At 41.6% G+C, this 14,261-nt stretch overlaps 1 protein-coding gene across 1 annotated transcript in view; it reads left to right on the forward strand.

Moving 5' to 3' along the window:
* Pard3b (par-3 family cell polarity regulator beta) overlaps positions 1 to 14,261 on the forward strand; it is a 986,690-nt gene that overhangs the window by 813,725 nt on the left and 158,704 nt on the right. The window contains exon 20 of the mRNA XM_052749631.1: positions 9,033 to 9,335. Within this exon, the coding sequence (XP_052605591.1) occupies positions 9,033 to 9,335 (303 nt within the window). The remainder of the gene's footprint in view (positions 1 to 9,032; positions 9,336 to 14,261) is intronic.

The raw sequence follows: 14,261 nt of genomic DNA on the forward strand, positions 1-14,261 counted from the left end.
AAGGGATTACGAAACTCCAACCTCTGCAGCCTCCTGGTTTTGTATGTGGCCTCGTGTTTCTGTATGTGGTCTCCTGTTTCTGTGTGTGGTCTCCTGTGTCTGTATGTGGTCTCCTGTGTCTGTGTGTGGCCTTCTGTGTCTGTATGTGATCTCCTGATTCTGTATGTGGCCTCCTGTGTCTGTATGTGGCCTCCTGATTCTGTATGTGGTCTCCTGTTTCTGTATGTGGTCTCCTGATTCTGTGTGTGGCCCCCTGTGTCTGTATGTGGCCTCCTGTTTCTGTATGTGGTCTCCCGATTCTGTATGTGGCCCCCTGTGTCTGTATGTGGCCTCCTGTTTCTGTATGTGGTCTCCCGATTCTGTATGTGGTCTCCTGATTCTGTGTGTGGCCCCCTGTGTCTGTATGTGGCCTCCTGTTTCTGTATGTGGTCTCCCGATTCTGTATGTGGCCCCCTGTGTCTGTATGTGGCCTCCTGTTTCTGTATGTGGTCTCCCGATTCTGTATGTGGTCTCCTGATTCTGTATGTGGCCTCCTGATTCTGTATGTGGCCCCCTGTGTCTGTATGTGGTCTCCTGATTCTGTACGTGGCCCCCTGTGTCTGTATGTGGCCTCCTGATTCTGTATGTGGCCCCCTGTGTCTGTATCTGGCCTCCTGTTTCTGTTTGTGGCCTCTTGTGTCTGTATGTGGTCTCCTGATTCTGTATGTGGCCCCCTGTGTCTGTATGTGGCCTCCTGTTTCTGTTTGTGGCCCCCTGTGTCTGTATGTGGCCCCCTGTGTCTGTATGTGGCCCCCTGTGTCTGTATGTGGCCTCCTGATTCTGTATGTGGTCTCCTGTTTCTGTATGTGGTCTCCTGATTCTGTGTGTGGCCCCCTGTGTCTGTATGTGGCCTCCTGTTTCTGTATGTGGTCTCCCAATTCTGTATGTGGCCCCCTGTGTCTGTATGTGGACCCCTGTTTCTGTGTGTGGTCCCCTGTGTCTGTATGTGGTCTTCTGATTCTGTATGTGGCCTCTTGTGTCTGTACGTGGCCTCCTGTTTTTGTATGTGGCCCCCTGTGTCTGTGTGTGGCCCCCTGTTTCTGTATGTGGCCTCCTGTGTCTGTATGTGGCCCCCTGTGTCTGTATGTGGCCCCCTGTGTCTGTATGTGGCCTCCTGATTCTTCATGTGGCCCCCTGTGTCTGTGTGTGGCCTCCTGTTTTTGTATGTGGTCTCCTGATTCTTCATGTGGTCCCCTGTGTCTGTATGTGGCCCCCTGTTTCTGTGTGTGGCCTCTCTGACACATGTTCCTATCACCGTTGCCTGAGATGAGGCACCAAGGGGGTCCACATGAAGAGCTGTGCCATGCTGCTTAGACTCCAGCCTGAGCTATTTAAGCCTCTTTTCTCTACTGACAGGAAATGAATCAATAGACACTTCCTGTATTACTTACAAATAGGGTTGCTCTATAAGAGTGCTTATTCTGAGGCTTTGTTTTGTAAAATGTCAGTATCTTTGTTTCATTTTATAATAAAAAATTAAAAATAAAAAGAAGAATATTGAAGTCCACCAACATTGTTTTTTAATATTGAGCACATGTGTTAGATAAATCTTATTTGCTCATAAACTTTACTAGATACATCCTTTTGTAGAGAGGAGATAACTCAAACCAGTCAGTTTCTACATCATATTTATAGCCCAATATTGAGTAAATACTGCATATTTTGCCCACTCGTAGGTGTCCCTCCCTGTAATTAAAGAACCTAATACCATTTCCACAGATTATATCGCAAATGACAAGTTCCTTCAAAACTCAGGCCACATGGCCCTGCCCTTGCAATTATTACTCATAGTCCCCAGGCATGATGGACCCTTACCCCCTTTATGCACAGCTTTCTTTGCCACTGGATCGTAATCACTTACACTTATGTCTCCCTGTAGATGAACTGGGGATCAAGTATGGCTCTGTTTTCTTTCTAATATACGTTGTAATTGGAGCAAATACTCAATGCATAAACAGCCAAAGAATTACCAGAAAAACTCACAAGACACACTGAAGTAGTTTGCAGTCCAATTAGGGGGCAGAATGTCAAGAGTGAATCAATAAAGGGTGTTCATTTTGTTTTGTTTTTATAGTCTTATTCCAACATGTGGAAATGGGGATGTTCTCCAGTCAGAACAAAGGGCATGCTAGGGAATAAACACAACACATGGAAGCAGACTGGTTTGTGTAATCCACCCACCACTCCTCTCCAAAAGGAAGCCATTTAGTAACAGTTATGAGCAAATTTTACATGGCTTATATAATACAAATGTGTCTAATGCTTACAAAATTGGACCTGGTAAATGTTATTGCATTTGTTCCCATTTGTAACTTTCAACTTTTATTATGAAATGAAACAAATGTACAGAAATTTACACATAAATAAATGGATTGAAGAACTTTGTAACTGTGTACTTCAGATAAATACAGTTTACTGAACCTACACATACTGGAGAAGATAGAGCAGTGAAGCCACTGTGAGACTGTGATTGACAAGCTTAGTCCTCTACCAGAGAAGATTAGAGGTCATTAACTAATGGAAATTGTTGACTAATGGAAATGGAGTACTTTTGGTATAAGTAGTTGAGCTGAAGGAACCAAACACAAATTCAGTTGTCACGGGCCATGACATAAACACAACAGATGGCAATTAATAATACAGGTTGACCCACCAGATGAATAATACTCTGGTGGGGAGCCCCACTTGGTGAAGACGGTGGGGTTACAGACTGTGAATGACTAGTTGCTTCTGTCTGCAATGTTTCTCACAAGCCACTACATTTCTTCCCTAAAAACAGGTATGGGTATTTCCCCCACTACATGTGTGTTTATCTTGTGTATATATTCCATCTACTGGGCACACATATATCTGTGGATTGTCAGGAAGATGATCTCTTCTTAAGCTACACAATTTTGATTAATAGAAATATTGCTAGGATATTTTTCATAACTCAGACTGACATAGGAAAGTAACAGTATTCTTAGCTTTTTACACATTTAGCTAATTTTAGACCTCAAAGCAAATACAAAACAGACTAGTTGCCCCTGGAAACAAATTGCATAAGGACAAGTTCCCAGATATATGTTGCTCTACAAAGGTCAGACATGAAAACAACTTTAGTGCCAGTTTTTCACTTGCAAAAGCCTGGCAGATAACATAAGGACACAACTACCTGTACAAATCCTCTCAATAACTGACTTTCTGCATGTACTCCTAACCTCGGTTAATGAAAGAACATTCAAAGTTCAGTCAACTAACTGTTTATTGTTTAAGTCCTGAATTTCAATGTCAGTCTCTGTTGGGGAATGCTGACTTATAGCTACATGTTTGCTTACTCACTGGTCAGTCAGTGTGACATTTTAAATAAGCCTGAGAAAAACCATGTGATTCCTTACATGCATTATAAAGGCTCTTTCTCTTATTGTTTACTCAAGAAATGCTATGTGACCCTGAAAATATAAGTCATATTTGTCCAGAGTTTTTGCTGTAGAGGGAGATGTATGTGTAGGAGAGAGGTGTAGCTGTATATAGTTGTGTGACTGTGTACAGATGTGTGTTTGGATAGAACAGAGAGGTATAGAGAGAAGGTATGTAGCTGTTGAGGAAAGATGTGTGGATAGAAGAGAGCTATGTAGATGAGATGTATAGCTGTGTAGAGAGAGCTGTGGAGGAGAGAGATGTGCAGGAGTGTAGAGAGAGAGATGTAGAAGAGAGCCCTGTAGAACAGAGATGTGTAACTGTGTAGAGAGAACAGGAGAGGAAAGAGAGAAGCTTGAGAATAATAAAGTGAATTTTGAGTCTTATTGCCTCACAAAGACAAGAATAATTTCTAAGTCCCACTACTCTGAAAGCATTCTGTTTACTACCATGGGTGCAGTCCTGGGAGCTGATCTCTTGGGCTGCTATATTCAGTAAGCAATAATTTGTCATAACTGAGATAATTTTCTTAAATACATATAAAAATTCCAAAACACATAATGTAGGAAAGTTACAGTAAGATGCATTTCAAGAAGCAACCACATTATGTCTTTTCCATTTATTCTGCCAGACAATTCCATGCAGGACTGCCAGTGTATAATTTGCAAGTACCACATATACCTATATGCATATACCTCCACTGACATCTAACTTCCTTTTAGAATAGGAATACCGTTATTCTGGGAATATTGGTCTCCCACTAGTGCCGCTGTTTTGGAAGACTGTGAAACCTTTTAGGGGTGGACCTTTGCTGAAAGAAATATTTCTGTGACTAATTTAAATATATTTCATAACCTGCAAATGTTTGAAATTTAAATGAGAATGTATGCTGAAACATCATTTTCAGTGACACAAGAATAATAATGTAAGGTCGCCAGCAGCTTCAGTTCTATGTGTTTCCCTAAAATAATTTCCTTTCCCACTTTGCTGTGTCACTGTCCTGGGAGTTTATTCCTCTGGTCTTCAATTTGTCAATTGTCCCGACAGCAGATGAACCTACTCCTAGATAAGGTTGCCTCAGTGCTTGGTTTTGTTTTGATGGTCTGGATTTACCTTTACTCCTTCTCCTTCCTTACCATTTCCTCTTCCCCCTACTTTGTCTCCATGAAGTTTCCTCATAGACAGGAGACTACTTACAGGGCATTCATCTCTCCCAAGCTGTTATACCCCATTTTGAAGTTGGGTCCTCACAAAGACACAATCCCAAATCCTTTCCTGTCCTCAGACTCTCTTTTACTAAGTAAAGTCATGCTGACTATGCTCCTGCAGACTTTCTTCCTTACTTCAGGGAAATATGTGCACAGCTAAAAATATAAACATGTATTAGCTCTTGGCATAAGCCCTGTTTTAGGATGAATCTCAATTTCATTGCAAGGTGTGGGATTGTAGCCACTTCTAACTCCATTAAAGATTAATTCCCCCCCCACACTCCTTGATTGTGTAATGTTTGAGTGAAAACAGTGAGCTAACCATACTTTCACTCAATCATTTGTTATAATCCATTGGAGATCCCCAATCTAACTGAGAATGCAGTGGGAATGCTCTTTAAGAAGACTATTGTAGCAACCTTCTGAGGAACTGATTAAAGTAGTGGGCTGGCTAGTTTTATGTCAACTTGGAAAACTTAATTAAGAAAATGCCCCCACCAGGTAGCCTGTGGGTAAGCCTATGGTTCATTTTCTTAAATGATGTTTAATATGGGACAGTTCAGATCACTGTGGGCTAGTGGTCTTGGGTGCTATAAGAAAGCTAACTGAGCAAGCCATGAGAGGGTAGCCAGTAAGCGGCACTCTTCCCACGGCCTCTGCTTCAGTTCTTGCCTCCAGGTCCCTATCTTGACTTCTGTAGATGATGGACTACAAGTTATAAAATGGAATAAACACAACAACACTCCCTATATTGCTTTGGTGTCGGGACCATTTTTTTTTTTTTGGCGTTGAACAATCTTTGAAGGGAGGAGTGAGGACTATGAAATAATAGATATGAAAAATAGAGATGTAAACAAAGAAAAAGACAGAGACACAGGATAGCTTTGGGAGGGCTCTGGGTCAATACCACAGTCACCTCGAGTTTATTCCTAATGGGATTTTTATATACCAACAAGGAGAGAGCCAAAAGACCTCCCCCTTTAAAGGTCAAGGTACAAAGTACAAACAAGTGTAGACCCTTCCTTAATTTTCAAAACCACGCCTTACAGCAAGGCATCTTTAATTAGGCCTGGAAGTGTAAGACACCCGGTAACCATACATTTGACCAAAACATTCTACTCTGCAGCCTTGCGGGGCAAAGCAAACTCAGACTCTCTGACCCTGAGTCAAGATGGAATAAGGCCACACTAAGGAGTCTCCATGGGTCCCCATACTTGGGGTCATGGTGTTTTATCACAGCAGTAGAAACCCTAAGACAAGTGGGATATGGTGACATACCAAAATCTCTTTGAATAAATTAGATTGTCATAGTCCAATGAAACTTTCTGCAGTTGTGGAATTTGTCCACGTCTTCATTGTCAGTACAGAAGCCACTAGTTATATGTAGCTATGAATCACTTGAATGAATTTATAAGACTAAAAAAAATTAGTTTTATTTTAATTAATTCAAATTTAAATTTATAGGGTCATACACAGCATATGGGTACCACATTAAACAGCAGATCTAGGCAATATAAAAAATAAATACTGTACACGATAGCCAAGGAAATGGAAATAAAACGGGACAATCCAGCAATGTAATGGAAAGAGACAATGCTATTGTCAAAGAGAGAAAAGAAACATTTCAGTAATTCAAAGGTAGTGTGCTCAGGAGAATAGGGAAGTGAGTGGTACCAGAAAAGTTAGGCTATTTTGAAATTCAGGTAGTTTAACAGGTTGAGTTTCCAGTGGTAAGGAGACTCCCAAGTAGAAACAACCAGCAACAATTAGAATTTTCAAACCGCATGGGGTGGGGGTGGGTCAGAGCAAGACAAATGAACTATTTTTTTCTTGGACACTGTCCTAAGGGAGTCTCCTCTGCTGCTGTGTGCCCCCTTTCCGAGACTGCCTCATCCTCCCCCACATGGAGAGACCCTGATATATGGCATAATAATGATGGTGCAGAGAAATTACTATTTCACCCACTGAGTGATTAATATGAAATTAGTTGCTGCCACCCTCAGTAGTGCAGAGGAGATTGAGGAAGAATTGGTTTTGTTTTAGCAAAGAAAAATACAAGATCCAACACTGCTCGGCATACGTGGAGAACTTTTTCATCTAGGAATCTCTACACACTTAGCACGCTTAACTAAATTGCAAACCTCAAAGAAAGACAGAGATGGAATAAGAAACACAGAGCTCAGTGTTCTATTTCTGCTATTTTAAAAAATCAGGCTTGGTAATTTCATCTTCCATTAATACACAAGTATAGCCCCACGTGGCGGCCAGGAGGTATTTATCTTTCTACTGACTGATTTCTCTCAAGGCATCGCACTTATGAGGGAGAGGGAACATACAGAGTCCCACCCTTGGACTTTCCTGGTGCCTTTTACCTGATTTACAACGGAAATCCTTCCCTACCCTTGTAGTACAGGAAGCGTTCTCTGATAAACCAGTCTGCACCATCCCTTGCAAAATGATAACTCTTGGCATAATGCCCATTTTAGGCTGAGTCTCAAATTTCATTGGAGCAGGCTGTCTTATCAAAAATTATTCAAAACAAACATCCATGACTCTGGGACTAACATGCATGGAAAGGAGATAGGCAAGGCCCTTTAATGGGTGCCCTCCTGTGTAATCTTTTCATCTTAATTCAGAATCCCTCAGAGACTCACACTGCCTTATGCAAAAAATATAAATCCTTCCCATTATCTACACATCAGGTATAGTTTTAGCTTAGTCAAAACAGATAGGCAATAATGTATCCTGGCGTTTATTTTCATCTGTTGTGACATCCCCCCCCCCCCCCCGGCCAGGTAGATGCTGTTTTTCCATTCTATGCTACTTTCTAATTGTTTTATTTTGTTGTTTTTTCTTTCTCTTGCCCAATTTCTTCTCCTTTCTACTGAAAAAAAAAAACCTAAAATACAAACACTGTCCTGTCACAAGAAAAAAAAAATACTTGAAAGATCACAGCTTCTAAAGATTTTGACAAAGGGTTTAATGTTTGGAAAATGAAAACAGCTGCCACATACAAAAACAACTGTATTTGTTTGAAGGGAAGTTAATGGGGACTTCAGGTCTTGTTATAACTGGTCCAGGGCTTCTCTCTGTATCTCCAGGCAAACATAGACCTTTCACTGTTAGCCATAGCCCTCTTACCTTCTCTGAGTCATTCTTCCTTGAGCATCTCTTTTATGTTTTTTTTTTTTTTTTTAGAAGGGTTTCTCTGTGTAGCTTTGGAGCCTTTCCTGGAACTCACTCTGTAGCCCAGGCTGGTTTCGAACTCTCAGAGATCCGCCTGCCTCTGCCTCCCGAGTGCTAGGATTATAGGCGTGCGCCACCACTCCCAACCCCCCGGCCTGAACATCTGTTTAGATACCCGAGTCAGGATTCTCTTACTCTCTCATCCCATATAGCCTACATCTTGTAGTCTCCAGGGTAAAAGGTTAAAGGGCCACCGTATACCATTCACATCACCACTGTCCAGTAGGACATCCTCATGAGTTTTCTGTCTTAGTATACTAGTGGGAGTTGAAGAAAACCAATAATGCTCTCCAGATAAATTCTCACAATTCAGGTGGGTATAGAATCCACATAAATATATTTTCTGCTCCATGCATAGCATCCACATAAATATATTTTCTGCTCCATCCCCAGTAGTCTACATATTGTCACTGGCTAGCAGTAACATTCTGCACTATCACTTAAAGCTTTAGGGGCTATGGAGTTCTGCCAGTAATGAAGTTTAATTCACTTATATGTGCCAATTCATCTCTGTCACAAGCCTATTAATTTCTTCATTATTTTACTCTGTCCCTAGCCCTTGTACAATGAGGCACAATGATCCCCATTTGTGTAACAAAAAAAAAAAAAAGGACTTGGAGTCTCTTATAAATTAGCTTCAATTCTGCTGCTTTTAGTGACCAGACAGTCTCTGTATTTCTTTTTCATATTTAAATCAATTTTTTCAAACTCTTCTTTAGAAGAATACACTGAAACTCTGGAGTACTAAAGAGTGAAGTCATAGCAGAAGTATAGGATTCTGATGGGCTCTCTCCCATGCAGGCTTGTCCCAAGAAAGGCTTTCATGGCATCTCTTCCGAGGTGTACTATTGCCACAGCACAGCTTCTTTGTAGGGAGGGACTTCTGTCAGCCCAGTCCTCAGTCAGAGAAGTGTCAGAATACCTATAGCATTGCTATCAAAGTGAGGACTCGGTGACAAATAAAGGTCATGGATTTGAAATTAATCCTCTTATGCTGTTGGCATTTCTTCATGGCGTGATCTTGAAGGCACAGGGAGGTGACAGCTAAGCAGTTAGCAAGAGTTAACAGAGATCCTGGAGACTGTTCCATTGTTTCAGCATCTGAAATTCACATTATGTTATCTCTTCTATATTTCTCAGGATCGGAGCAAAACATCAGGAGCTAAGAGAAAGGCAGGCAAGAGGCCTTGTTGATTATGCCACTGGAGCAATTGGATCAGTGCACGATATGGACGATGATGAAATGGACCCCAATTATGCCAGAGTGAACCACTTTCGGGAGCAAGGCACATCAGCGAATGCCTTTAGATCTCCGTCTCCCCCTCGAGCTGGATCACTTGCTTACCCTCAGGATGGACGTCCACTGTCTCCAGACAGAGACCACTTAGAGGGTCTCTATGCCAAGGTCAACAAGCCATATCATCCTCCAGCCCTAGCTGACAGGTAATATTAGTGAAAGATGAATGCAGTTTTAATTCAGTAAGTTTCAAATCATCTCTACTGCTGAAGCAAATAAAAAATGTATCCTTCAATCTATTAAAACTGAAATGACATGGTGCCCTAGACAAGTGTTCTGCTTTGACCTACCAGTAAAATATCAGTCATCAAAAATAAAGCAATAACTAGTTATAAGGTGGCATGGATGGATGGTATCAGTAGAGTGCATGGCACAAGGGCAACAATCTTTGCAGAAATACCGTGGCAGAGAACTAATGATGAAGACTTGGAAGACATACTGTCCTTATCCCAAGAGCCCTATTGTAAAACACATATTCCAGAAGATAGCATGAAACTTGGAGGCGGGGAGTCAGAGAAGGGAAAATGGCTTCCAAGTAGGTGTAATTGGAGTGGGATTACAGATAACTACCGCAGTGTAGGAGACTTTGAAAAATAAGATTGGGATTTTATACTCAAGGAAAACTAAACTGCCTGGCTATTCGCTGATGAGCGGAGGTGGGAAATGAGACAATCTTGGTCCTAGGAGTTTGATGAAGTAGAGAAAGATAGGACATGACCTGTAGGTTTAGGAGCAAGGGAAAGAGATATTGGGAGCATCTGTCTGAAGCAAATAAGGAACAAGATGATTCCAACCACACCTCTTGCCCAAAGAAAAATGTCCTGTCTGGGGAGAGGATGGTCTAAAAGAACTTCGGTCCGTATGCATTGTCGAGAGACCTTGGAGTCCCACGTTCCAGGTTGATGGACCGGGCTCTACTCTGTCTGCTACTGCTTGAAATCTGTAGGGAGGGGGTGAAGAAGAAGGCACAAGAAGCTCTCATTCTAGATGGAAGAAAAAGACTCATTTTCCAGATTTCAGGGTTCTGACAACCACCAGGTCCCTAGCAGTAGCCAGCTTTTGTGTGATAGCATGATATATTGCATATGTTTACCGTTTACACATTTCCCCAGCTGGGTGATATTATGCACTTTCAATTAGGTTGGGGAGAGGAAGGGAAATCATGGCATTTTTATGCAGACTGTAAAGTGTAGCTTCACAAGACTGATTACCTTTCAGAACCTTTCCAATAACCAAGAGGGAAGCGAGGAGCAATTTTTAATCCTTACTGTCAAGCTTCCAGGTTGATAATATTAAAGAAAGATGGTCAAGTTTTTCGTTAGGACAAAATGAAAATATAAATTCCTATGACTGTGTGATACGGCCATCATAAGGAAATTGCTAATTCCAAGGATTGATTAAGAGTTGGCCTTTTTCTCTCCAGCCTTCACGTAGGGTTGAATTTTATCATGTAAATAATAATACTATACTAGAGTCTATTCTAGGCTAAAGCATAGTCAATCTTCCTTTCTCTAAGTCAGAAAGGGCTTCGTAGCAATCCTCTTTGCATGTATCTGATAGAACACCAGCACATAAAGACTGTATTTCTCAGACCTTCCCACTCTGGTGTGGCCCAACACTAGTTCCATGGGAGTAAATGTGAGGCATTCTGAAAGAAGAGATTTATACCAAACCCACATGCGGAATTAAACTACAGAAACAGGTTTTTCTTTTAGTGTAGTCTTTTCATTTTTGCCTGATATGTTAACATGTATTGTTGGCCTCCAAGAATACTATACAACCAGAACTCATCATATTTGTCACCTAAAGTGACACCATATTTTTCTAAGATTCTGGATAGCTTAGATTCCTATCTCTGTGACAAAATCCATGAGATTAGACAACCCAAAAGAAGAAATCTTTATGTTTGTATGTGGTTTTCGGGGTCTCAGTCCGTGCTGTGGTCACTCAGCCAAGCTGTTTCTGGGCTCCACATCATGATGCAGAGAATGTGTTGGGGGAACCATACTTATCTAGTGACTGCCAGAGGCAGAGAGGGTCTGGGGAGAGGAGCAGGGATGTAATTAGCCCTTCAGAGTCACACCCTTTATGATGGTTAATATGGATTGTGAACTTGACAGGGTCTAGAATCGGGACATATCTATGAGGGAGTCTTTATATCGGACTAATTGAGGTGGAAGGAGCCACGCTAGAGAGGCATCAGCAAGTATGTCACAGGCCAGAATCCCATACTAAATTTAAAAAGGGAGGAGCAAGCTGAACAGTAGTGTTTATCTCTCTGTGCTTCCTAATCCTGTGACCAGCTGCTTGGCTTTCTGTCTCATCATGTCTCCATCGTGATAGACTGACCAAACCCCCGAACTGTCAGCCAAAGAAACTCTTCCCCCGTTTATGCTGCTTCTTGCCAGATATTCGGTCCCAGCCAAGGGAAGAATGACAGATGTCCCCTCCCCCAAGAGCCTTACTTCCTCAAACTTGGCTCCACTTCTGAACATCTATGACCTAATCAACAGATTAACCCACTGACAACGTTGCCCTCTCCCTGTGGCCCCCGCTACACACACTGCTGTCCTGGGACCAAGCCTTCAATACTGAATCCATAGAGGAAATTTTCAGTTCTAAACCATAACACACACGTGGACACACTGTTCTAAGTTAATTTTTACCCATGTAGGTAAACCAGGAAAGAAACCTCATTGGATAATGTTAAAGACATCAACTATAAAATGCTGCCAAAAAATAATTTATTTATTGCCAAGCCCAGACATCTATATGAGTAATGGAGTCTTAATTTTGGCTCTGGCCTCCTTGTGTTAATAAATGCTCCAAATCTGCCTTCTGCAGAGCTTTTAGACAGCTGTTAAATTTTTGGACAGCAGATCAAAGAATAACTCTTTTTACCCAGAATTGTCTTGATTCTGCTCTTATCTTTAATTATATTTAAAGTCTGCTCTGTTCCTTTTTCTTGAAGTCTTAAAGCACGCAATTTTGCCTTGATGCATAGTAAGCACTAGATAATAGTAGCTATTATCATCATGGTTACAGTTATGACCACTCGTACTGTCCTATAGCAATGAAATTCTGGGCCCACGTATGTCTAAGATTTCCTTTGGGCGGTATTCCAAGCAATGTCTCCAAGCAGACACTATGAGTTCTAAACCTACCTTATTTTAAAGTAAAGGGCATATCACTTACCCACCTATCTGTTCAATCATTCTTCATTCAATAAGCATTTATTTGGTAACTGCTGTGTTCTAGATAGTGTAGGAAGTTCCAGGGAAGCTGGGAAGATGATCATGGCTTATAAGTGAGGACTAAAGGAGATCCTCTTCTAGTCAGTAGAAATCCAAGACATATGGAAATGGAGAGGTGTAATATCCTATAATAAAGGCGAAGGCTTTTCTTTCTCGTTTGGGCTACATACAGAAAGTCTTCCTCAGGCAAGTGATAGTGAAGCTGGCCGAGCGGAAGGGATCCTCACGCATTGATCAGGTACAATAGGGTAACGGTTTTCCCTTACCAAACCATCAAGTGTGGACAGGGATCACGTTGTTAGAAAGAGCATGCATTTAAGGAAATCCAGAAATACCCAAAACATCGCATGTGGGGAGGAAGGAACGTGAAGGGAGTGTGGCTGCACAGCACACCTTGAAGTCGTTGTGTGAGTGAATAGGTCGAGTCTTGTGTTGATAATTATTTGTTGATAGCAACTGCCTAGAAGTCTGTGGTAAGAGCATTCTACAGCTGTCTAACTCAGGCTCCAGAAACCTGGGTGGCAGCATGTGTACAGTGGAGAGTGGTGTGTGTCCCAGTGTCATGATTGTGTCCACAGAGGTCAAAAGAATGAAGCCCACAAAGAGAATGTGGCCGCTAAAAGGTCAGTGGTTAACTGAGCGAGGACAGTGTCAGTAGTTTGGTAGGAGCCGAGGTCACTTATGATGAGAATTGGTGAGGAGGTCAGAATGTAGAGAGTAAGCCTCATGGTAATGAGAAAGCAGAGTTGTGGGGTGGGAAAGACTGCCTTTGAAGTCGGGTCTAGGATGGTGCTTCAACGCTAGCTAGCAAAGTCATCTCATGGTAATGCTGCTGAAAATGAGGCTCAGGGAGTGTGAGTAACTGGCCCAAGGTTAGGACTTCACTCTAGACCTCCCTGTACCATGTTCTTTTCCCTAAGCCACCCTGTCACTTAGACACACCATCTCCCTTCCTAGTACCGTATGCAAATAAAGTGGCTCAGTTTGGGTTCTTAACATGTTAATGGTATGTTAAACCATGACTTCTGGAATGGGGCTGATCTGAGTCCGGTTCATGTCCAGATTACTACTGCAGGAACTTCAGCAAAATATCTTTCCCAAGACGCCATGTCTCATCCTCATGCACACAATGCAGCAAATACTTACTGAGCATCTACCAAGAGCCTGGACTGGCGATCAGTCCTGAGCTCATCGAGGAATGAGGGAAAATGGTACATTTCACCTTATAAAGGGCTGCTGTACGTTAAAGACACATAGATCTTAGCAAAGACAGTGGTGGACACATGGTAGTTACCACAGCTGGGCTGTTAGGTTCCTGAATAGGGAAGTATAGGTGAAGGTCAGAGACAGGAAGTGTGGCATGTGAGAGCAGGGCTTCTTCAACTCCACTCATAACTCTTTGACATCCAAGATTTTTATGTGACCCCCAAGCATGTAAGTAATAAAATACATATACAGTAAGTGAAACACTTACTGATAATATATCATAAATAAGTTTATTTTAAGATGATTCCTTATGTATAATTTTACCGGGCATTAAAAATGGAAGCAGATATGCATGCTAATGAGATGAATGCTTGTTTATTTTACATAAAGATTTAAATCCTGGCTGAGTATTTGATGCTATAGGACATAAAGCATCTTCAAAGTTTTTTAGAATTGATCAATACTTTGATTTTATAATCGTCAATGCTGAGAACACCACTTCACATAAATGCATAGCACGAAATGACAGAAGTATGCTTAGGGCCCCCTTTTATATATTTATGTTGGAAATTCTGTGCTCATCACAGGCCAGAATTCATATAATGATTTTTT

This window comes from Peromyscus californicus, unplaced genomic scaffold (assembly GCF_007827085.1).
Source record: "Peromyscus californicus insignis strain IS unplaced genomic scaffold, ASM782708v3 Scaffold_21__1_contigs__length_65335640, whole genome shotgun sequence".
In the NCBI taxonomy this organism is placed as follows: Eukaryota; Metazoa; Chordata; class Mammalia; order Rodentia; family Cricetidae; genus Peromyscus; species Peromyscus californicus.